The following is a 25,171-nucleotide window of genomic DNA, read 5'->3' as shown; positions in this document are numbered from 1 at the left end:
AGCTGCCTGCGAGCAGCTTCCCTTGCTGACAGCACCTCTGGGTTGCTCTGCAAGGACTGGCTCTCCCACTTTAGGAGCTGTTCTTCAGCCTAGTCATCACCATCCCCACTGGGGAGCTCCTGCCAGGGCTCTGGGGAAATGAACCTCCTCCAGAAATAGGCTGTGGAAGTTGGAAGGAGCAGTCACTGGGGAAGAGGCCTAGTGGTGGCAGCAATAGGAAATGACCCCTGGGGACACCTGGGAGGCAGTGAGACCAGGCAGGGCTTTGGGATCACTCAGGTCTGGTGTGAATGCCACTTCCTTGCTTGCTGTAGGGTCTCACTGACCTGGGGTTGGTCCAAGGGGTGGAAGCAGTGGAGATGGGACCAGTGGTGGGGGCTGAGAGTCCTAGGGGAGGGCAGAGCCAGGAGGAAGCAAGTTGCCATAGTGGCCATGTCAAAGCCAGGGGCCAATGGATAGTCAAGTTGCTATCCAGCTGCTAAAGTCTCTGGGGACTGGGGGCCACTATGGGCCTCCTCTATGACCCCTTCCCCTTCCTGACCCCCAGGAGAGCCAGCTTCCTGGGCTCCACTAAGGCAAGAAGCTGTACTTGCCTCATGCAGAGGCAGAGCCTTGGCCTTCCAGGTGAGCCCTGTGCTACCCTCAAGAAGCTTGAACCTCCGCCCTTACAAAGCTGTCTTTGGGAGGAAGCATTGCCCATTTGAATCTAGAAGCATCACACCTTGCAATCTTCCTCCCTGGGCTGGCTGTTTATCACGAGGACGAGGCATTGACCTGGGAGACCCAGGTCCTAGGGACAGGCTGGCTTCTGACTTTGGGCAAGTTCTCCCCATCCAGTCCTTAGTTTCCCCTCCGGTGTATGGAAGGGTTGCATTTGGTGATCTCCTGCAGTGCTGGTTCCTTGTGCACAAGGGGAGGTTCTAGGCATGGCGACGGTGGGCAGCTGCCAAAGTCCTCCAACTTCTGTTTCCTTGGGACAAGGAACTACCATTTACTGAGCACCTACTATGTCCCAGACACTTTATTATTTATTACTGATGATGATTGCTAATATTTACTGGGAGCTTACTATGCACCAGCTGCTTTTTTTTTTTTTTTAAATGTCAGATGTTCTGTTCTCTTTACCGCACCAGTTTTCTCCAAGCTGGTTTCCTAGGATGGTTTCCATTTTCCATAATGATGGCGGCAGAAGTCTTGGTGGTCATGGTTTGGTGGCTTTTTGGCTTTAGTGGTGTTAGTGGTGGTGGTGACCCAGCCAACAAGCCACTGGGAGCTGGAGGACCTCAGTCTTGTGGCCTGAGGCAGCCTGTACATGGGGCCTCCCTGACCACACCACAAGAGTTACCTGGCTGGTCCCTTGACCTCAGAGGTCAAGTGTCTAGGCTCCCTGACCCGGAATCTCCCTGGCGTGGGCAGATGCAGAGCCAGGTTCATGGTATGAATTGATTAAGGAACCTGGGATCCCTGCAGTGTCTTAGTGCCTTCCTTGTGGCACATATTTCCTCCTCCTTGGCCCCTGGTCTTGGGGGCACCGATGTTAACAGGGTGATGAGAGTTACCAGGAGGGATGCACAGGAGTGACGCAGGCACAGGGCAGAGGCGCCCTCCTCGCCTGAGAGCTCAGACCCTGCAGCTCAGACCCTGCGGGAGGCGGGTTGTCTGGGAGGCAGGTGGAGAGGACAGGGCACAGAGGCCTGGGAGATGGAAGGGGCTGAGCCTGGGAGCTGAGGGGAAGCTGCCGGGATGGGCTGAGGCTGGGCGTGTGGGCAGAGCCTTGGGGCCAGAGGCCCGTGGCCAGGGCCTGCAGGGCTCCTGTGTCCGTGGAAGTCCTTGGGTCTCTTCCTCAGGGCAGAGGAACTCCGCTCTTTGAGAGTTTTGCCACAGCCTCAGCTGTGTATTTGCATTTTTAAACGATCACTTCTGCTTGTGGGTGGAGGATTGACTGGCTTTTTGTCCTCCCGGAAGCTGCAGTGCCCCTTCCCAAATCCCAAGGCTAAATCACCTCCCTCGGCTGTGCCCCTTAGTGGGCCCCTTTCTCAGCTTTGCAGCCTTGACCGCCTGCTTTGTGTGGGTTCTTGATCTGCTGCTGGAGGCTGAGACATGGTGCTCAGGTGTTGGTTGAATGAATGAGTGACATGAATTTCAATTAGTAATAACAATAAGAGATAACACTAATATAGGGCTTACAATGTGCCCGACACTGTCCTAAGCCCTTTACGGGTCGTTAAGTGTCACTTAATCCTCATAATATTCTCTCCATTTTACAGATGAGGAAACTGAAGGGGGTTCCATGAGGGAACTCAGCCACCAGACCCTGGGTGAGGAGGAAGGACCCAGGATGCCACTGTATCATTCTCACCCTATTTATTTTAACAGCTTTTGAGTTAGAGTCATGGCCTCACTTCTGCCCGGCTGTGTGACCATCAGCAAAAGTCACATAACCTTTCGGAGCCTCAGTTTCCACATCTCTAAAACAAGAAGAGAGGCTTACCTCACTTGAGATGCTAAGCAGAGAGGATGAAAAATTAATCACATAGCACAGTGCTTTGGCCCAACACACACTTGCACTCACTGGAAGTTAGATGAATATTTTTTCTCTGGCTCCTGAAACAAGCTGTATAGTCCAGGCTTCCCTCTGCGGTCCTCTTAAGTGTCAGTACAGCTTCCTGAGGCTTTTGTCTGTTCCTGAGCCTACAGTTTCATGATGGCTCATGAACTGTAACCCTCCTCCATTCACTAATCAAATATTGAGGGTGTGTTTACTATTTCCTGGGCACGGGAGAGCCCTGGGATTGGGCGGGGCCAGAGCTTCCTTGGGTCTTGGTACCTGGAGTCCTGGGCTCACAAAGCCTCTTACAGGTTGATTCTTCCCCCTCAGGGCTGCCCAGAGACCCTCACCTGCCAGGTGAGCTGGACCAACCTCTACCCGGAAGTTCCCCAGGCTCAGCCTCGCAGATGGGAAGCCCAGTTGGTGTTCTTCTGGCTTCCTCATGGGAACTGTTTGGGGGAAAGCAAAAAAAAAAAAAGGGGGGGGGGGTTCTGGGTTCTCCATGGTGCAAAGGTCAGAAACTTGGCCTTGGATTTTTGGATAAGGGTGGGCGAGAAAGAGTAGGAGGTTTGCTGGCTTCAAAAAGAGAATAGCTAGGTGCTGGTGAGCCTCAGGCCAAGCTTTTGTAAATCACATGCAAATCCTCCTGGCCAGGTGTTGTAGCTGTGAATAAACCTGTGTGTCCCCACCTGAGATCAGGGGGGCTGTCGACAGAGTGTGGTGGAGCTGGGCAGGGAGGAGACCCTCCGTGAGCCGAGGAGGGGGTTCTGGAAGCTGCCTGAATCAGGGGTGGGGCCCAGAAGGCTCTTGCTCAGTGGGCTCCAGGAGACCTGCAGGGAAGCGGCCCCACCCTTTGGTTTTTAAGCCCCTCAGTTTAGTTCTGAAGGGTGGCTGTCTCGGGGGGCTGTCTCTCCACGAGTTACACAGGGCCTATAGCAGTAAATGTGTGTTGAGTGAATAAGTGAGTGACTGAATTCTCCTCGGGGTCTCTGGATACCATTCCTGCCATAGGTCTCAGGCTTCTGGTCCCAGGAGAAGGCCTTTGCCTGCCTCCCTATTGTCCTCCCCACCCCCAGCCCATCTTCTTAGACCCCCTACTCTTAACCACTATGTCCCCCGGGGTGCTCTTCTGACATAGGGGTAGCCCCCTGGAGGCCCAGGTCACAGCTCTCTCCAGCCAAAGCCAGTTCTGGCTGTGAGGTCACCCTCTCACCCTCTAAGACTCCCGTTCCCGCACGGGACCTGCAGTGAGTGTGAGCCTCAGCAGAAGGGCGGGCCTGCCTGAGTCCTGGGTGCCTGCTGCTGACAGGGACCTAGCATTGGTTGAGTGAGTGAAGGGTGGAGATTGGGGTGATCAGACCAAAGCTTGGGAGTTGCTGGTTGCTTCCCTGAGCTTGTGGTGCAGAGGGAACGTGGGGCTCCAGATCAGCTGGGGCAAGGGCATGTGAGAGAGGGCAGCAGTGCACAAACACTATGCGCTCTTAGAGGTGATTTCAGTTGCAGCTGGGAGCCCAGAGGCTGGGGGCAGCATCCTGTTCAGACCGCACTGGAGGCCTGATCTTGGCTGTCTCCTCGTGGCTGTCTTCTTTGAGTGACTACCTTTTCTGCTGCTTTGGTGAACGTTTACTTTTTGTTTGTTAACCAGAGGTTGGTTTCTGCCATTTGTGACTTAGAACCCTGCCCTATACCCCCTGACCCCACCCCCATCGTGGCGGCTGGAGAATGAGGTAAGGTCCTGTGTGGGAACTGCCAGATTGATAACAACGATATAACAATGATTAGACAAAGGCCACTGTCTTCCTCTTGCCCTCCCCACCGTGACTTGCCTTCTGCGGACTCAGAATCTGGTCTCTGATGATGCTGGTTTGTGGTCTCATCAAGTCTGAGTGGGAACAGCGCCTCCTGGTGGCCAGAGTGCAGGTCTCAGAGTGCAGAAGAGAAAGTGATGGGGCTGGAAGCAGGACAAAGTCACAGGGTTTTGGCCAGCAGCCCCAGGGTCTTGCCTGCAGAGCAGGTGTCTGCTCTGGAAAAGGTGGCTGCTAGGAGCCTGGGCCGGACCCTGTCCCAGCCTCAACTAGGACCAGAGCCAGAGCTGACCCTTGCCAACTGAGAGTGCCACAGGTCGTGCTCTGAGCAGAGCTGACTGGAGTAGATGAGGACAGACAACCGAGGGCAGCCAGAAGGGGAGGAGATAAGGCCACTTCCGGAAAGCACGGGGGGTTGGTCATCCTTCCCCGTGACCAACGGGGCAGAATCCAGCCCTTCCAGAAACCACCCCCAATGGCTGTCGTCAGGCTCTGGAAGGGCTTTCCCACGTGGGGTGCTGGTGGGGGACAGCCAGTCAGCACCTGGCTGCCAGAATTCCCCTGAGCCCCCCACCTTGGGCTGCTCTCTGATTCCAAGGCCATCACCACGCTGACCCTGGGTGCCTGGATAGGCCTGAGTGATGCTGACACCCCTGGAATTCTCCTGAATAACAAGAGCAAGGCAGGACTAAGAGGGAAGTCATGCTCTGTTGAACACCTACTGTGTGCTAGGTGTCTGTACATTTATTTTCATTTGCTCATTATCCTTTAAGGAAAACAGTAGCACCTAGATCTTACCTGTATGGCAATGGAGGCCCACAGAAGGTGATTTGCAGAACCACCCCAAAACCTGGGCTCTTTCTCCTGCCCCATGGTGGGGCTCTCAGACGGCAGTCCCAGAGGCCCCAGGCCCCAGACCATAGGTTTGCTGGGCAGTGAACTGGGGGGATGCTCACTTTCTGCCTGCCAGGCATCCATCAGGGTATGAAGGAGCGGCTGATGCAGGGCAGGAGGGTCTGGGTGGGATGGCCCTAGACCCCAAGATGGGGGCACTGGTGGAGGCAGGGCTGGAAGGGAGGGGCACAAAGGGGCAGGCTGGGATCAAACTTCTGGCTTCACAGTCTGCCCCAAACCTTCTCAGCAGGCCTGGCTTGGGCCCAGATGTCATGCGTTGGGGCAGGGTATCCTGCGTGAGCTGCAGCAAGGTTGCAAGGCCTTGACCAGCAAAGCTGAGGTCAAGCCTGACTCTGCAAACGACTGGCCATGTCATCCTGGACGGATGACCTCCGTCTCTGCACCTGGTCCCCATCTGCCGGGCAGGCGTGAGTGCACTGCTCTCATAGAGTGTTGTGAGGCCTGAGTGGGCAAAGCACCAGGAGGGACCTAGCAGAGAGCAAGTGCTCAGTGAAATCTGGCTGATTCTCAAGCAAAATCAAGGGGGCAGCCAGACTTCAGGCATCTCTAAGATTCTAGGGTTTAATTCCCTTGACTACAAGACCCCTGAGAAGAGGCAGATGCGGGCGTAGGTCTTTGTAGCATTGGCCATGCCCATCTCCATGCCAGTCAGTGTACCTGTAACCCTCGTTTGCTCACCTGCTGCTGCAGGTGAGTGAGCAGTGTGAGTCCCAGGATATCGGGGTGGCTCTATACCATCAGGGCTCCTGGTGCCTCCAGAACAGAAAAGATGATGGTCAGCTTTGGGGTAGTGAGTTCCCTGTCTCTGGAAGTAACAGAAGTTGAACTCCTATCAGGAAGCTGGACAAGGAATTTGTATTTCAGGTGGGTCTCTGAAGACCAAGGTCGTGGGGGGAGTCCTCTGGCCATTCTTAGTGGATCCTCCAGAATTTCTAGGTAGGAAGGACTTGAGACTTGTCTTGAAGCTGCATTTGCCTTGAAGCTTACTTTTCCTTAGACTGTCTGTTTATTTGGGATGGAGTTCCCAGGACTGAGGGTTGACCGATTGGCAGATTCAGGAAGCATGTGCTTCTCAGAGTGTCCACGAGGTGGCAGCCAAGACTGCGTTGTCGCTGCTCCAGCTCCAAGCAGGAGGATGGGGGTGGTTCCTGACCTGAAATGGGGGTGGCAGGGCAGGAAGAGGGGCGCAGAATTGGACAGCTGCGGGGAGGAGCAACACTTGTGGGGAAGGGCCACCCTCCTCCCCGCCAATCACAAGCCTGACGTTTTTTTGGCGGCGTTGGTTGGGGGGAAGGTGGGAAAGTTTCTCTGAACAATAAGCTAGTGAGGAAAAAATGCAGAATTTGAAGACAACAGTTGTAGCCAGTGTCTAGGAAGCCTTCCAGCTTGGCATTGAGGACAGATTCCCCCTCCTCTGGGGCAAGGAGAATGCGAGCATTTGGCTTCTGGGAGGAAGGTAGAGCACAGGAAGAGAGGAGCCTGGGGGCAGTGCTGACCCCTAGATAGGAGGCAGGAAGGCTGGGCTCCAGGCATGGAGTTGAGCTGGCAGCTTATGGCCCTTCCTAGGGCCCCTCTCATCGTCCCCTGGGGAGGCAGACCGTGGTGCTGGCTGTCCAGTGTCCTGGGCTTGTACAGCCCTCCAGGGAGACAGACGTCTCAGGGAAAGAAGACTTGAGGGGGCACTGATGTGTGGAGGAGCAGGTCTGTGTGTAGTGAGTAGCAGAGTGTGTGGTGGGCCTACCTCTTCCCAGCTCAGCTGCTCCCCTGGGCCCTGCACCGGCTTAGCACAGGCACGGCTGAGGCTAAGGCACAAGGACTTCCACCGGCTCTCAGAGTGGGGCCTGGGGTCCTCTCTGGGTGAAGAGATGGGGTGGGGGAGTAGCCTTGGGAGAAGGCAGCCCCTTGTCACACTCATCAGATGCATCCCTGGGGGTGAAGGGCAGAGGGCCCCGGGACTTCCCTGGGCTCCAATTTGAAGAAATGGGTCAGAGGCCAGAGAGTTCAGCCAGACTCCAGGATGGCAAAGAGGAGATCCTGCCCAGTCCTGCCTACTGCCTGCCTGCCCAGCCGTGTGGGAGCCTGGCCGGAGGAGGACAGGATCCTGCAGCCCTGGATGGGTGGCGGCTGGGTAGGGGCCTGGCCAGGAAGAAGAAAGGCTGGTCTTTTAGCCTTGCCCACATCAGCTTGCTGGGTGTCTGTCTAGACCTCAGTTTCCCCATCTGTGCCATGAGGCTTCCTTATTCATTCATTAGTGGCATGTTTATCTAGTGTTGAGCTAAGGGCAAGGGCTGTGCCATCCCACACCACTGCGTTTGAGTTTTCCTCTGCCACTTACTTGCTGGGCAAGTTATGTGATGTCTCTGGGCCTCAGTTTCCTTATTTGTAAAAGGGGGTAACTAATAGTGTGCGCCCCATGGGACTGTCCTGAGGGTTCACTTATTGTTACACAACGAGGAAAATGGGAACTGGATGCTGCCCTCGGGCAGCGCTCAGGACAGACAGACAGAGACTGCTCACACCTGAGCTTGCAGATACCTGGGGACACACATGCTTGCCTGTGCTGAGGTTTGCACACAACAGAAGCAGTGTTTTAGAAGAGGCACGTTTCAAAGTCTGGGGCAAGTAGAGGGGGTCCGACCCCAGGCGCAGGGTGACCGTAGTAAGTCAGCAGCTCAGCGGTCTGGGCTGTGGTTGGTGTTTCTGGTGTGTGTGTGTGCACGTTTGCACATGCATGAAGCCTGTAATTTTCCTCTCCCTCAGTCCCTGAGATGGCGGAAAGAGCCAGGGGAGCGTCTAACTTCTTCCCCCCCTTTACCTCTGTTCCTGGTCACTGTGATCCTGCAAAGTAGTAGAATCAATCTTTTCTTGTAAAGCTTTTGGACTTGAGTCAAATTTAGAAGGGTTTTTTTCCTCTCAGATTATTTTAAAAAATCAGTTTCATGTTTCCTTCTGGTCTTTTATGGTTTTATTACGAACATTTAACTTTTGATCCATTTGAATTTATTTTGGTGTTAGGAGAAAGGTTATTTTCAATATGATTTATTCAATAACATATCTTTTCTCCACTGATTTGAAATGTTCCTTTTTAGTAAAAACTTGTGTGAATGAATGAGTGAATTGGTAGCAGTGCTGGGAACAGACTCACTGCTCTATCATCTGCTATGCAGCATGAGACCTCATTGTTACCCGCGGGCCCTGCCTGGGGTTCATCCCCAAAGCCCTGCCACACTCCTAGTGTCCTTGGAACCTCCTAGGGACATGCTGTGAGATCGACAGGAAAGTGGAGTTCCTGGAGTGGCCCAGCCAAGAGTACTGTGGGCCGGTGGGGAGTGGGCTGGAGGTGAGCATGCATATCAAAGCTAGTCCTGGGGGGTGTATAAGGCTGCAGATGTGGGGGCACCCACCCTCGGTGGGGGACGCACATGAGCAAGCACGAGCCTGGCATGGTCAGGTGTATACGTGTACATGAATTTGCCAGGTGTGCGTTCAGGTGGCTCAGCACGCCAGCCAGGTGTGTGCGTGCTTGCAGCCAGGCATGTGTTTGCAGGTGTGCCTGCCGACTCCTGTGCCCTCAGGACTACGGGAGCTGCTTGCTCGCGTGCCTGAGAGTCCTTCTTGCTGTGGGAATCAAGGAATCCCTCGGGCCCCACGTTAGCACGTCCTCCCAGGTGGGGGTGGCTGTGGGGAGAAGGCCGGTGGAGTAATCAGATAGGTTTGCAAAGTGTGTCTGCTCCTCCTGCTCGCTGGCACTGGTCACACCTGAGAACCTGGAGACCTGAACCTCCCTGGACAGCAGGAATGGAGACCCTGCCCAGAGCTCTGGGGGGTCGTGGTGTGCAAAGGGGTAGTGGAGCCGGATGCAGGCAGCCGCAGCTTCTGCCAGCACATTAGACACAGCTGTGTGCTGGGTCAAAGCATCTGCCTCACAGCCAGGCCCGGAGGGCCCAGCCTCAGGGACAGTTTCATCCAGTCCACTCCCTACACAGGCTACTGAGTGGGGAAACTGAGGCCCAGACAGGGTGTGACTTGTCCAGAGCCTCTGGACAGCAGCCCACCACGTGTGAACCCTCTGAGACATCCTGCTGGGTGTGGACGGGTGTGGTGGAAGGCCTCCCCCTCCCTCCTGGTCAGAGGGCTCCTAGTCTGATGGTGGAGATGCTGGACCCACCTGGAGTGAGGGTGATTGTGTGAGAGAGAGAGAAAGTTGGGGTGCAGGTGAAGATGCTGCTACACAAGTGAAGCCCTGAGGACTGCAAGGGCTTTTGAGGGAGGACATCCTTGGCCCCAGCAGCATGCCCTGCACTCTCTGCAGGGATTTCCGGGGCCCTGACCTCATCCCTATCTGCAATGTAGGAGTTTGGGCTGAGCCCCGAGCTGGATCCTTCTCTCTCTCATCTTTCCTGGCTCAGGTGCTGGGCCCTGACCATCCTTGGAGTGGCTTCCTGCACTCTGTCAGTCAGTCAGTTGGTCAACACTGATGGAGACTGCTCCAGCCAGGCCACACACTGCGGACACAGAGATGAATGAGAACAGGGCCCTGGACTCTTGCAGGAGGACCCAGCCCAGCCCCTGGGGAAGAGGTCAGGAATGCCTCTGAAAGAGAGGGTGGGGGAGGCCAGTCCAGGTGGCAGGGACAGAATGTACCAAGAATGACAGGCCTGGAGTGCACAGAGGCCCTCCTCTTGAGCAGCATAGGGGGTCTCCAGGCTTCCCTGGGGCAGTCATCAGTGGGGTGGTGGCCTGTCCCACTGGGAGGTGAGTTTCCTTCCGGCAGCTCCTTCTCACGCAATGGGCCGGAAGGGGTCGGGGCCCATTGTTCCCTGGCACGCCAGCACCCCCAGCCCTCCCCAGTTGCTGGGTGGGGGGAGCAGTGGAAGGAAGTGGGCTGAGACCAGGCCCTGGCAGGACCCCAGTGACAGGGTGCAGAGGCCTGGGAATGCCGGCTCACTCATATGTGCCTGCCTGGTGTACGCAGGGCTGCACGTGCCACGTACGAGTCCTGGCTTCAGTCCTGCCCCGAGACCACCTTTCCCAGCATTCCTGGTGTGTGTGTGTGTGTGTGTGTGTGTGTGTGTGTGTGTGTGGAGCACTGATCTATACCTGACACTTTACACACTCCATCTCATTAGGTCTCTCACCAACCCTGTGGGGTGGGATTAACATCCCCAGCTGCAAGATGAGAAAATCTAGACTCAGGAAGGTTATGCAACTGGCCCAGGGTTAGTGGGCGAGCTGGGATTTAGATCTTTCTTTGTGAGCCTCCTGCCTTATCCCCTTTCCATTTCCCAGGCCCGGCTGGGGATTTGACACTTATCACTAATTGCTGGCCCAGGATGGCGTGGGGGGTGCAGAGGTGAAGGGGTGGCCTGGGGAAGCACATCAAGTATTACCATAGCATCCTCTAAAACCAGAGAACTCTGCTGACACGGAGGGCCGGCAGGGAGGGCGCAGGTGGCCTCAGTGAGGATCAGAGGCTGCCTCTCTCGTTCGTGCGGGGTGAGGAGCATTGTGCAGGCTCCCTACTCAAAAGTGTCCCCTCCCCTGCATGGCTTGAGAGCCCATCACTACGGCAGCACATCCTTGATTAGGGCCCCGGTTCTGGGGGGCATCCTGCCAAGCTAGCAGTATGTCCTCGTGGTAGAGGGGTAACCAAAGTGCAGGGTGGGGGTGGCTAATTCTGAGAGGGGATCGCGGAGGGATGGGGGTCTCGGCTCAGGGTATGATGGCCTCTGGTGGCAGCCCCCTCTCAGGGACAGGAGCCAACGACAGGGATAAGGTGGAGGGCTGACTCATGGACTGACTCTTTGAATCACGTAAACTTTGGACTAAGAAAACCCAGCCTGTGCTTGGTCTCCCCACCCAGACAGTGCATTCACCACCCTCCTTTCAGACAGTCTGCCCCCTCCTCAGAGCCCTTGGTCAATTGGAAAATCCTTCCTTGGGGAGCAAGTCGCTGTAGGACTGAGACTTATCTGGGCAGACCTGTGGGAGGAGGAGGTCCCCAGTGACTAGGTTCATTTGCATAGGGACTCAGGGGATCCTGGGAGGAGATCACCCTGAGGAGAAAAGAGGACAGGCTGGACCACCTGGCCTAGCATCACACCTCCCTTCAGAGGAGGGGTGATCTGGCCTGAAGTAAGAATAGTGGTTTTTCCCCCTAATCTTTCAAGAAACAGCCTTTTGGAATCTCAAGGAGGACAGAGTGAGGGCAGGATTGCGTTGCACTGAAGGTGTGGGGAGGGGTGGGCAGGGCAGGGAAATGGTGAGTGGGGACTCACGTGTGGCTCTGCCAGCTTCCCCCTGTGCTGCTGTCTTTCCTGGGCCTGATATGCTGGGCCCACCTGCCAAGGTAGCCTGTATGCACTGACTGTTTGGACCAGAGGTGGACACTGCTCCCAGGGGACCCAATACTGACCGACTTGTGACCTCTGGCCTCTAGGGCCTGGTTCAGTCAGACTCCTCTCTCAAAAACCTAAACTAAGCTATATGAAGGAAGCTGGTTAGTGGAAGATGCTTGAGGTCAAAGGAGTTGAGGGTCTGAAGTGGAAAAGCTGGGAGACTTAGGGAGGTTAATTTTTCCTGTGAGGTGGAGGTGAGATTCCCAGCCCAGGGCTTTTCCCACCATTTCATCTTCACCAAATTACCCCTCCCAGAGCGTCGCACTTCACCGTTTGCCAGATTCTCACAGGATTTTGCCCACAGCCTTAACTGAGGCGAACAGGTGAGGGGGTCATTGCCAGTGGCCTGATCCTCACGTTTATGGTGCTGGGGAAGACCTCAGAGGTAACTGAAGATGGGGGTCCGAGGCCCCAAGAGGGAGAGGGACTTGCCCAAGGTCACCCACACCTAGAACCTGAGCTCAGGGCTCCCAGCCCTCCAGCTGAGTGTTCTTTCCAACTCTCCACACGGTTCAGAGATCGTGTTGCGTTTCTGAGCTGCCCTGTTCTATCCACATGGTACTGGCTAAGGGGGGTGGTGGGCGAGGCAGAGGCAGGGGAAGAGACTCTGCACACGGTGTAGGGGACCCTGCCCTGATCCCTCTCCTCCACCAATTCCCAGCTCAGGTTTTCCGAGCCTTGTGTTCCTTATCTCTAAAGGGCTTATAGTGGTGTCTACCTCCCATGGTTGTTGTGTGTCCAGGGCCAGCTAGGAAGGGGCAGGACAGGGCTGTTCCCGTCTGCCTCCACCTGTTGCGGGAGGCAAAATGGTGCGTGGGGGGGCAAAGTCTCCATGCCCAATTTCTCCTCCTTTGGCTCTGGCCAGAGGGGGGCCTCGAGCCAACCCAAGTGAGTTAAAGATTGGCCAGGTATGCGTGAGAAGCTCAGGCCAACTCCTGATCCCAGGGCAGCGACCCCAGGTGACCACTGGGCCTGAAGCTCCCCGGGGAGCTGGGCCTTGGCTGAGCCTTGGATTCGGAAAGTATGGCAACGTCTGTGCTGTTTGCTGGGGTCTTTGTCTGCGCCTCCGGGGCGCATCAGCGGAGGTTTCCCCTAGGTAGGGGCTCTGAAGGCTGGGTCCTTGTCCCTGTCAGACTGGAGCTCCCAGAACAAGGCCCGTCTCCTTTCTGAGACAGGACCATGCTTCCCGAGATTCCCAGGACTGGGCTGCACCCCCACCCTAGACTGGGACGTCAGAGCAGGCTCATTTCCCCCTCAGACTGGAGCCCAGGTGGGGCTGTGTCTCCCCCTTCAGCCTGGGACAGGGTCATGTCCTGCTCAGCCTCAGGTTCTCAGGACAGGACTGCCTTCCCCCTCAGGCTGGGCTCCCCTAGGACAGAGCTGTGCCTCCTTCGTCTGACAGGTGAGCTGAGTTTCCTCTCAGATGGAGGCTCCTTGAAGAGTTTGCTTTGGGTTTGAGGGCAGGCCTGGACCCAGACAGGTGGAGCTCAGGTGAGGTCCTTCCCCTGTACTGGATTTAAGCACAGAATCCAGTTGATTATGATCTTAAATTTATTATTTTCTTCGAAGCCACAGGCAGCCATGCTCATTTCCAGAATGCTGGGACAGTTAAGCCACCAGATGATCACTTGGGAAATGGAGGTGTGGCTCATTTCCATCTCATCTCAGAGAAGGGTGATTTCTAGGACAGCGAAGGCTGCTCCTGATTAGTAACAGAAAGCGAACAACAAACCCGAGGACTGCGTCAGCGGGAGTGCAGATGGCATGTATTGGGTGGCAGCTCCTACTGGCCAAGGGTGGCCTTGCAGCTCAGCCCAGTGAGTCCTGCGGTGACTACTCAGGAGCGGTGCTAAGTGCGGTCCAGCAGCCCCGTGGATGGGCTACTCAGGAAGGGGCGCTGCAGGGTCAAACCTCTGTAAGCTCTCTCCCAGGGCTGCGACACCCGGGGCTGGTCACCATTGGAACCATCTTCTTACTAAATTTTCTATCTGAACTATTAGTGCTGTTTTTTCTATAGAACACATCTCTAGTATAGTAATAAAAGGCGATAGAAAACAGGACTCACTTTGTGGAGATCTGCTCCACTGCCCGTGTGGCTGGGTGAAGCTGTTCCAGAAAGAGGGTCAGGATAAATGTGTGGGCCCAGCCATTCTTTCTGTGTCATTCTCTCCTACCTCCTTCAAGGACCCTCCCTGAGAATTCCTCCATCATATTCCTTCCTTCATCCTCTGCCCACCAGGGGAGTACTCCGGAGTCACACTGCAGCTTGGCTGATCCTTCCAAGCCTAAAGGTGTGTCCTTGGAAAGAGCCTCAGGCTGGAGGGGCATTAAGGAGGCAGGTGGTCAGTTCAGATGTACGTGTGGGAAAGGACAAAGCCCATGTCTCAGCATCCTCCAGCTCCGCTTTTCTGTATCCATTTTTTAGTGGCAGGAGCCTTGCTTGCACACATAAAACATAATGAACAGCTCTCTCATTTTGTGAAGACCAAAGCAAACTTACCATGCACTTAGAGCTGGGGGCTCTTACGAGATCAACTAATTCAACTCTACCTTCCTTTTGCAGGTGGAAACACTGGAGGTGAAATTAGGGAGCCTCGGAGCTGAAAAGTAGGGGGCTCTGCCACTGAGGAAGTGAGCACAATGAGTGTTCCACCCCCAGGGCCACGTGCAGAGAGGGTAGGGCTGGGCCTTTTCTTCTAATGTTTGGCAGTATTTCGTTACTTGCCTTCTTTTTTTAATTGATACACTTTTGAGAAGAGCAGTTTTAAGTCATAGAAAAATGAGCAGAAAGTACTGAGAGTTCCCATGTACCTGTTCTTCCTGCTCCCAGTTTCCTCTATTTTTAACATCTTGGCATTAGTAGGTACAACTTTCACAATTGATGAACCAACATTGATACATTTGGTTTTGTTTTGTTTGAGGGGAGGTAACCAGGTTTATTCTTTTATTTTTCAGTGGAGGTACTGGGGCTAAGCAAGCACTCTACCACTGAGCTATCCCCTCCCCCCAATACCGATACACTTTTGTTAACTGAAGCCCGTAGTTTACATTAGGGTTCACTCTTCCTGTTGTACATTCTGTGGGTTTTGACAAATGTGTAACGCCATGTACCCACCGTGACAGTATCATACAGAATAGTTTCACTGCCCTAAAAATCCTCTGTGCTCCACCTGTGCATCTTTCCTCCCACCCCTCCTTCCTTACCCTTGAACTCCTGGCAACCACTGATCATTTTACTGCCTCCATAGTTTTGCCTTGTCCAGGGCGTCATATAGTTGGAATCATAAAGTAGGTAACCTTTCAGATTAGCTTCTTTCACTTAGAGATATGCATTTGAAGTTCCTCCATGTCTGTTTGTGGCTTTCATACTTATTTCTTTTTGTTGCACACAGTATTTTATTGTGTACTTGCCTTTAAACATTGTGGTAAAAAATATACATATAAAGTCAAATTTACCATTGTAACCATTTTGAAATGTATAATTCAGTGGCATTAAGTATATTCACAATGTTGTGCAACTATCACTACCATTCATTTCTAGAACTTTTTTTATCATCCCAAATAAACTCTGTACTCATTAAACAATAACTCTCCATTCTCCGCTCCCCACCCCCTAGCCCCTGGTAACCTCTACTATATTTTCTTTCTCTATGAATTTCTCTATTCTAGATACCTCATGCAAGTGGAATCATACAATATTTGTCCTTTTGTATCTGGCTTATTTCACTTAGCATGATGTTTTCAAATTTTACCCAGGTTATAGATTGCATCAGAATGGCATTTCTTTTTTATGGCTGAATAATATTCCACTGCATGTCTATGCTGCATTTTTGTGGGTTTTTTTTGTATAATTTTTTTTATTGAAGTATGATTAGTTTACAATGTTGTGTCTGATAGTTCATTATTGATGTACAGAAGTGCAACAGATATTTGTATATGGAGTTTGTATCCTGAAACTTAATTGAATTTGTTTATGATTTCTAACAGTTTTTTGGTGGAGTCTTTAGGGTTTTCTATGTTATCTGCTTTTAGTGACAGTTTTACTTCCTCCTTTCCAATTTGAATGCCTTTTCTTTCTTTTTCTTGCCTAAATGCTCTGGCTAGGACTTCCAATAGTATGTTGAGCAAAAGCAGTGAGAGTGGGCATCCTTGTCTTGATCCTGATCTTAGAAGGAAGCTCTTAGCTTTCACCTTTGAGTGTGATGTTAGCTGTAAGCTTATCATACATGCCCTTTATTATGTTGAGGTGCATTTCCTCCATATGCACCTTGTTGAGAGTTTTTTTTTAAATCATAAGTGGATGTTGAATTTTGTCAAATGCTTTTTCTGTATCTGTTGAGATTATTGTATGATTTTAATCCTTCATTTTGTAAATGTAGTGTATTATATTGATTGATTTGCTTTGTGATTAACCATCCTTGCATCCCTGGAATAAATCCTACTTGATCATGATGTAGATCCTTTTAATGTATTGTTGAATTCTGTTTGCTAATATTTTATTGAAGATCTCTGCATCTATATTCATCAGAGAGATTAGCCTGTAATTTTCTTTTCTTCTTGGGTCTTCATCTGGTTTTGGTATCAGGGTAATGTTAGTCTCGTAAACTGAACTTAGAAGTGTTCTTTCCTATTCAATTTTTTGGAAGAGTTTGAGAAAGATTGGTATTAATTCTTCTTTAAATATTTGGTAGAATTCACCAGTGAAGCTGTCTGGTCCTGGACTTTTGTTTGTTGGGAAATTCTTATTGCTGACTCAATCTCCTTACTAGTAATTATTCTGTTCAGATTTTCTGTTTTCTTCATATTTCAGTCTTAGTTGGTTGTATTTTTCTAGAAATTTATCCATTTATTCTAGGTTATCCAATTTGTCTGCATCTAATTATTCATAGTAGTCTTTTTTGTGATACTTCATATTTCTGTGGGATCAATTGTAATGTCTCCTCTTTCATTTCTGATTTTATTTATTTCAGTCCTTTATCTTTTTTCTTGGTGAATCTAGTGAAAGGTTTGTTAATTTTATTTATTTGTTCAAAGAATCAGCTCTTAGTTTCATTGATTTTTTCCTGTTATATTATATTTCATTGTTTTCCACTCTGATCTTTGTTATTTGCTTACGTCTGCTAGCTTTGGGGCTTTTTGTTTTTCTTTTTCTATTCCTTTGAGGTGTAAAGGTAAGTTGTATTTTTGTGAGATTTTTCTTCTTTTTGAGATAGGCTTTTATTACTATGAACCTCTTTTTCATTTGTTTGAACCCAGGACCATGTGCATGCTAAGCATGAACTCTACCACTGGAGCTCTGCCCTCCCTGCCGAACCTCTCTTTTAGAACTGTATTTGCTGTACGTCGTAAGTTTTGGTATGTTGTAGTCCCATTTTAATTTATCTCTTTAATTTATCTTAAATTTATTAAGACTTTTTGGGTCACTTAATATGTGTTGTATCCTGAAGCATGTTCCACGAACATTTGAGAAGAGTGTGTATTCTGTTGTTTTTGGATGAAATGTTCTTTATATATCTGTTAAGTCTATCTGGTCTAATATGTTGTTTAAGCCAGTGTTTCCTTATTGGTCTTCTGTCTGATGACCTAACCACTGATAAAAGTGGGGTATTAAAGTTCCCTACTATTATTGTGTTGCTGTTTATTTCTCTCTTTAGGTCTGTTAATATTTGCTGTATATATTTAGGTGCTCCTTTGTTGGGTGCATAAATATTTATGAACATTATATTCTTTGTTGGATTGACCCTTTGATCATTATGTAATGACATTTGTCTCTTTTTACAGTCTTTGAAGTTGTCAGTCTGTTTTGTCTGACAAGGTATAGCCACTCCGGCTTTCTTTTGGTTTATATTGCATGGAATGTCATTTCTCCATCCCTTCACTTTCAGACTATGTTTCCTTACATCTGAAGTGAAATCTCTTGTAGGCAGCATATAGATAGGTCTTGTTTTTTTTAATGTGTTCAACAACTCTATGTCTTATGATTGGAGAATTTAGTTTATTTACATTTAAAGTAATTATTGATAAGTAGGGACTTATTGCCATTTTGTTAATTGTTCTGTGGCTATTTTGTAATTCTTCTGTTCCTTTCTTCCCTTGCTGTCTTTCTTTGTGATTTGTTAATTGTCTGTAGTGGTATGCTTGAATTCCTTCCTCTATTTTTTTCGTGTGTTTGCTATAGGTTTTTGCTTTGTGGTTACCATAAGGCTTACATGTAGTAACTTATATTCATAGCAGTCTAGTTTTTTTTTTTATTATTATTACAGCTATTCTGGTATGTGTGAATGATACCTCATTGTAGTTTTAATTTGCATTTCCCTAATAACTAACAATGTTGAGTGTTTTTTCATGTGCTTGTCCATTTGAATATCTTCTTTAGAGAACTATCTGTCCAAGCCTTTCGCCCATGTTTGTTTGTTTGTTTTCTTCCAGTTTTGCTGATATATAGTTGACATACAGCACTGTATAATTTTAAGGTACATAGCATAGTAATTTGACTTCCATGCATCATGAAATGGTTATCACAATAAGTTTAGTGAACATCCATCATCTCATACAGATACAAAATTAAAGAAATAGGAAAAATTTTTTTTCTTGTGATTAGACCTCTTAGGATTTCCTCTCTTAGCAACTTATCATACAACATTGTTAATTATATTAATCACATTGTACATTGCAGTCCTTATTTATTTATCTTATAACTGGAAATTTGTGCCTTTTGACCGCTTTCATTCAAATCCCCCTCCCTTCAACCCCCACCTCTAGTAAACAGCCTGACCTCTTTTTCTATGAAATTTGTTTGTTTGTTTTTTGAAGTGTAATTGATCTACAATACTATGTTAGTTATGGATACACAACATAGTGATTTGATAATTCTGTATATTACAAAATGAAAATCTCCATTCTTTTGCCCATTTTTGAATTAAGCGGTTTGGTTTTTTGTTGTTGAGTTGTAGGAGTTCTTTGTATGTTTTGGATATTAATCCCTTATCAGATATATGAATCACAAATATTTTCTCACATTCTGTGGCTTATCTTTTCACTCTTTTGATAGTCCCCTTTGAAGCAAACCAGGCCTTTTGCAGGTAACTCAAGCACTTCTGGGGAGCTTATCCTTCCCTAGCTGTGGATGAACAAATCAGACATTGGGAGAAGGCAGATATTCTCTACCTTTTGAGGACTGGACGTGAGACATCCCCCGTCACCCATCTGGGTTTGGCCCACAAGGCTGAGTCCCCCTCTCCCTGTTCCCTTCAAGTGTTCCAAGACTTGGATCATACAGGACAGGAGAGAAGAGAGAGCAGTGAGAGATGTACCCCTCAATAACTGAGAAAACAGACTTGGGTCTAGTTTCAGGACTCAAGAAACCAGGGCTTACTGATGCAGGCTGCTACACAGATGAACCTTGAAAACATTATGTTAAGTGAAGAAGCCAGTCACAAAAGACCACTTATTGTATAATTGCATTTTTATTAAATATCCAGAGCAGGCAAATCTAAACAGACAGAAAGCAGATTAGTAGTCGCCTAGGGCTGGTGGGAATAGGGACGGTGGGTTACGGGGAAATGGGAATGACCACTAATGGGCATCGGTTTCTCTTTTGGGTGATAAGAAAGTTCTAAAATTGATTGCGGTGTGGAAGCACAACTCTGTGAACATACTAAAAGCCATTGGGTTGTATTCTTTAAGGAGGTGAATTATATGTATATGAATTATATCTCTATAAGGCTGTTAGTAAAAAGGAAAGAAAGAAAGAAACAAGGGTTCCTCAGTGACCTCCACCTTTCCATCTGCCTCAGAATGACAGCAAACTCATCACTTGATAGAGAAGCGTAGCCGTGCCTGGACATGCTTGCAGCGGGCATGCTTCATGGTCAGCCCGTAGATGGGGGTTAGGTCCACTTTCACGCCTGGTGGCACGCTGAACTCCAGCTGCTGCAGCAAGATGGCCAGGAAGAGGAAGATCTCCCACTTGGCCAGCACCTCCCCTATGCACCGGCGCTTGCCCATGCTGAAGAGTATCACTTTCTCACTCAGGGTCTTGTTGATGGCAGTGCCGTAGGCAGTGAGGAATCGCTCCGGCCGGAATTCAGATGGATCCCCCCACAGCTTCCTGCAAGAGGAATGGAGAAGATAGGATCTCTAGGGGGAAAGGCCTGGGGGGCAACTTCAGTGTTAGAATAGAGCTAGGGCAAAGAAAGCAGGGTGGGCAAAGGGGCCAAACTGTATTTTGATGCTTATTTTTATTACATACCTCTCCCTAAAACAACTAGCCTTGAAAATAGTGCTTTTTAATATTAATTTGTTATTTTAAATAAATACTGCTTTAACTTAAAGAAATTAAAAGAAGGAACACATGCTTGTCTCTATCCTACTCAATATACAAGGGGGATCAACAGTCCATCCTGTTTTATGCTTATTGTTTTGGGGTAATTATTGACAGCCTCCCTCTTCACATTCAGAGGTACCCCAGTTTGGATACTAAATTTCATGACCCCCCTATCTAGAGACTAAAGCGGGATTTTCCAAGGAGAAATCCCTAGGCCATTCACACCAGAATCACTTAACGATACTCCAGCTTCCCTACCAAAGTGGAATCCTGGGAGACGGGGCACCACAATCTGTCCAGCCTCTGGTCAATGCACTAAAGTTTGAGAAATGTGGACCTACCTTTTGTCTCTTAGAGCAGGCTGTATGCAACTGAGGCACCATTACTTTGTTATATAACCAGTTCTTAGCTGGACAGGCAGCCTTCCTGACTGCTGAGCTTCACACATTTTTCAGTGGGGGACGTGTACTCACTGGTCATGATTGACCTGCCACTGGTTTACAAAGACGCAGCGTTCCTTGGGGATGTAGAAGCCATTCAGCGTCGTGTCCCTTGTCGTGCTGAGGGAAGAGGGCTCTGTCAGGCCCAGGGGTGTGTCTCTGGGAGTTTCTTGCTCCTACCCCCATCCCACCCCAATAGCCTGCCCACCATAGTCTCCACACCCTGCCCTGGGAGGGAGCGTCAGGAGCCGGGAAGGGGTGAAATGAGACTTCCCCTTCCTCGGGGAAGTCCCCTTCACCTTCCACAAATGTTTACTAAACTTCTGTTTGTGCTCAGCTGTGCCCATGAAGCAGGCCATCTGGGCCAGTCCTGGGGAGTTCTCAGCCTGGCTGGGAATAACTAGACCCACATATGGGCAGAAGTAAGTGTTCACTAACTCTCTCGACGTTGTTAAAATCCCAGGACACGATCAAGGGCAAATGGCTGTAAGTCCATATAAGATATCAGAGAAGGAAGCTGTGCCAGCTGGATGAGCCAAGAAAGGCTTCTAGGGGAGGGTAAGTTTGTGTCAGGATAGGATAGGATAGCATTCTGGTGGCCAGAAGGCATTCCAAGTAGAAGGTCCAGCATAAGCGCAGCTGGAGGCTGGCTGGATTGTGCTTGTGAGGGATGGTGAGGACACCCTGTCCAGGCTGTCCTTGCGGGGAGGGAATGTGAGCAGAGGTGAATGAGAGCTGAGGTCAGGAGTGTGAGTTTCTCCTGAGAGCTAGGTAGTTGGATCATATTTGGACTGGATGGGGACAGAGCAGAGGCTGAGGGTCTGTGGAGAACCCAGTGTCCTGGCCAGGAAGGAGATGCCAAGGTCTGACCAGGGCCAGGGCTGAGGAGCTGGAAGGAGAAAACATGGCGGACTTCAGAGGTGGGAGGGGGGAATAGGCAGATCTCACCTGTGGGGGATGGTGAAGGGGACGAAGGAGGAGTGTCGGAAGGTCTCCAGGATGACGGCCTCCAAGTAGGGCAGCTGGGGCCTGTCAGAGAACCGGGGCCGCCGCACCCTGCCAACCACTGTGTCTGCAGAGCACAGAGGACAGACCAGGCTTAGGGACCGTTCTGACTGCTCTAAGGCATCTGTGTTCCCTGTTACACCAGGTGTCACTCTATGTGGCACTATGTCTGTTACAGATCTGACACCCACTGACCCCCAGCATCTTCTAGGAAGGGCGGGCACCATTGCATGCCCAGACTGTACTTAGTAGGCACTTAGCACCTATATTTAGACTGAACAAATGACCCGGGACCCCAAGGCTTCTCTCTGCCAGAGGACTGGGGGATACCACATACCCAGCTCCTTCTGGATCTTCCTCTGTATCTCAGGATTTGTCACGAGGTACATAAGGCTCCAGGAGATGGCTGTCGTGATCGTGTCAAACCCTGGGTAGCAGGGGGGCAAGGTGAGGAAGAAAGGAAGATAGGAACAAGAAGCCAGCATTTACTGAGTACATGTATGTACCAAGCATTGTCTTTCTTTGCCCCTTTCCCCCGCTGTCCCCACCTTCTTACATCCCCCCTGTCTTCTGAGGGCAGAAGCTGGGTCTCCACACCAGCCTGAGTCCCTGGTTTCATAATTAGCCCCTGCAATTATGAGGGGCTGGACTTACAGACGAGAAAGGGCTTTACTGTTTGGATGGGAAGCAAGCCTCGCAGAGGAGAGACTTGGTTGAGTTTTCACTGGGAGTTGGGGGTACAGCCTGGGCTCAGACCCCGAGTCTGGGTCAGGTCTCTGTGTCCTGCACCATTTGGCATGTGGTTGGTGAGTTTCTAATGGACCTGGGGGCTGGGCAAGGTTGTGGGTGAACAGCAGGCACTGAGGGATTAAGAGGCAAGGGGCTGGCTCCTACCGGCCCCAAAGATGTCGTTGACAAGGTTGACAGTCTTCTCGTGGGGGATGAGGCCACCACTGGCTCCGGAGTTCTCCTCGCTGTGCTTGAACAGGGCGCCTACGATGTCCTGGACCCTGTTCTGAGAGGGCACAAGCTTAGGGGCACCCCAGCACTTCTGGGGTGTAAGGCTGGACCGTACCCCATCCCATCTGGCACTACTGCTGGCCTCTGGGCAGGGGGCTGAGCTCACAGCAGGAGCTGGTAGCAGCTCTATGTAGGGCTTAGAGAATCATTTCATGCCTCACTGAACCTTCCTCCCAATAACCCCAGGGGTCTAGTTTCAAAGGAGGTTGGTGTGGGTACAGGGAAGCAAAATGACACCTGAGCTGGGAATTAGTCTCTGTCCGGGTTCAGGCTCCCGCAGAACAAAAGCCTTCTCATGCATAATAACACCACCCACATCACAGGGCGCTGCCAGGGCCCTATTCACAGCCTTGTCTCTCCGGGGCTTTGAGCAGCCCTGACAGCAAGGCTACAGGCATAAGGAAACTGAGGCCAGAGAGGGAGAGGGATTGGCTCCAAGGGACACAGCAGGTCTGAGGTGTCCCAGAGCCTTCCTAGGCCTTGGCTGCACACCAGCGGCATAGGTACCTTGAAGCGGGGTAAGAGGGACCACACTCAGTCTCCAGGGTGCCCCCACACCACCTGCACCCTGGCTCACCTTGTCAAAGTCCTGATAGTGCTCCTGGACTGTTTTCCGCAGGAACTTCAGGAACTTCTGGTTGAAGTCCTTGAACCTTTGCAGACCAGGGCTGGGCAGGTATTTAAAGATGGGGAAGAAGTCCACGGGGTTCCCAGAGGAAGCGATCTCCACAAAATCATGGCTGCTCTTCACAAGGCTGAGCATTTCTTCACTGCTCTGGGGAAAGTGTTGGCCGAAGCACATGGCACCAATGACGTTGGCCACTGATGCCACTATGTGATTGTAGGGGTCGAAGTGCCCAGGGCCTGCCATCAGCTCCTGAAACTTGCGGAGGAGGGCCTCAGCCTCCTTGGTCACGTGCTCCTCCAGGTAGCAGGAGGATGAGGAAGCCGGGTCGGAGGCGATGGAGAAACTCTTCAGAGCATTCTGGGCCAGGCGCCGGCGGGCAGCCCACACTGGTCCAGAGTCTGGGTTGAAAGTCATGCTCTGCCCATCAGAGACCAGGGTGAAGCTGTAGAAGTCGGGCCGGCCCTTGAAATCAGTCACCCTGCCGCACCAGGGCCTGCCGGATGGTGTCCAGGCCGCTGAGCACCAGTACAGGCGTGCAGCCAATGCGGATCTGCAGCACGTCTCCATAGCGCTGGCTCAGCCGCGACAGGGCCACATGTGGGCTCTTCCCCAAGGTCAGCACGTGCCCGAGCAGGGGCCAGCCCCAGGGCCCTGGTGGACTCTTCAGGCCTTTGGGGACCTGAGACTGCCAGGCCCTGACCACCCAGAATATGAGGCAGAAGATGGCAGAGGCCAGGAGAAGCTCTGTGGTCGAGAAGGGACTAGGCTGGGACAATGCCATCTGTACCAACTATGGGGAAGAGGAAGGAGGAGCCAGACTGAAGGAGAAGATGGAGGCATTCATTCATTCATTTAATTACTTGGTCAATAAACACTTGCACTGTTCTGTGCTTGGCTTCCAGCTGGACACCAGGAAAACTAAGTTACATCCACCACAGGTCCTGCATCCCAGGAGCCCACCCTTAAAGCATCACAGAATCTGAGGGCTGGAAAGGAGCCTCGAGGTTCCCAACTTGAGTGTCCTGGCCCTCCCCTCCACCCATCACCTCAGTTTCCAACTCTGAGGCTGCAGTTACCATTTCAAAGTGCGGAAACACCTTTGTGAGCTCCCAGGGCAGGGTGTATGCTGGAGATTGTGCCAAAGGTTCCCCAGCAGGGCTGGCTTCCTGCTGATGCCCCCTCATACCCAGGGAACACAGAGCTACTCCCCAACCCAACAGCGCTGAGGGGACCAAGGTTCCAGGGCTGATGAAAATGGCTCGTGATGCCCCCTCCTCAAGGGCATTCTTTATCAAGACCAAGAGGGACACCTCCTCCAAAGACAAGCCCCCATCTGCTCACTGTCTTGCTGGAGACTGAGCTTTGGCTGCAGCCCTCGTGCCAGGTGGGGAGTCCCACCCACCTCCCCACTTTGATCACACTAAGGGTCTTCAGAGGTGACCTAATCCAAGCTTCTCATTAAATTTTTTTAATTAAAAAAAATTTTAATGCAGCTACTGGGGATTGAACCCAGGACTTCACGCATGCTAAGCATGAGCTCTACCACTGAGCTACACCCCACCCCAAGCTCATTTAAAAATGGAGAAACTGAAGTCTGGAGCTGGGCAGCAAGGACTAGAACTCAGGCCTCCTACACCTAACCCAGTGTCCTCCATCTCCACTGGTTCCCAGGACATATGATGGGGGTCCCCAGGGACTGAGATGGGCCCAAGAAAGATACCTGTAGAGGCAGATGCTTGAGATCAGCAGGACTGTGGGGCCAGTACAGAGCTTCTGGCTCCAGGTGAGGAGCCCCTTTATAAACGCCACCCCTATCAGACTGGCCCTGCTGTCCTGGTCACATGATATCAAAGTCACCGAAAAAAGTTGAAAGGCTTAGCCCTTGGCCTTGGGCCATGATCCCTCAGCTCCACCTACTACCCAGGGCCCAGGGGCAGCTCTTTGGGGACAGGTGATATGTCCCTGGGGAGGAATGTCCAGCTCCTTTCAGGGTCCAGAGTCAGCGGAGGGGGGTGCTTATTCCTCTCAAGGGCAGGAGGGCAGGGCGCTAGCAGTGAAAGTCCTCTGGGCTGGTGCAGCCTTCTTT

General features: G+C 51.1%; 1 protein-coding gene across 1 annotated transcript; it reads right to left on the bottom strand.

The window, feature by feature from the left end:
• Positions 1-19,113: 19,113 nt before the first annotated feature.
• LOC102518362 (cytochrome P450 1A2) lies at positions 19,114-24,857 on the bottom strand. The gene is given in 8 exon segments (XM_006182042.3): positions 19,114-19,776; positions 20,466-20,552; positions 21,381-21,504; positions 21,775-21,864; positions 22,332-22,452; positions 23,035-23,556; positions 23,558-23,875; positions 24,806-24,857. Coding segments are annotated over 7 exon segments (1,551 nt in total). The 5' UTR covers positions 23,867-23,875; positions 24,806-24,857; the 3' UTR covers positions 19,114-19,478.
• Between the last annotated feature and the right edge of the window lie 314 nt (positions 24,858-25,171).

The sequence above is a fragment of the Camelus ferus genome, chromosome 27 (genome assembly GCF_009834535.1).
Source record: "Camelus ferus isolate YT-003-E chromosome 27, BCGSAC_Cfer_1.0, whole genome shotgun sequence".
NCBI classification, from domain to species: domain Eukaryota; kingdom Metazoa; phylum Chordata; class Mammalia; order Artiodactyla; family Camelidae; genus Camelus; species Camelus ferus.
Note: the sequence above shows the minus strand (reverse complement) of the source record. Positions and strands in the feature narration are given on the sequence as shown.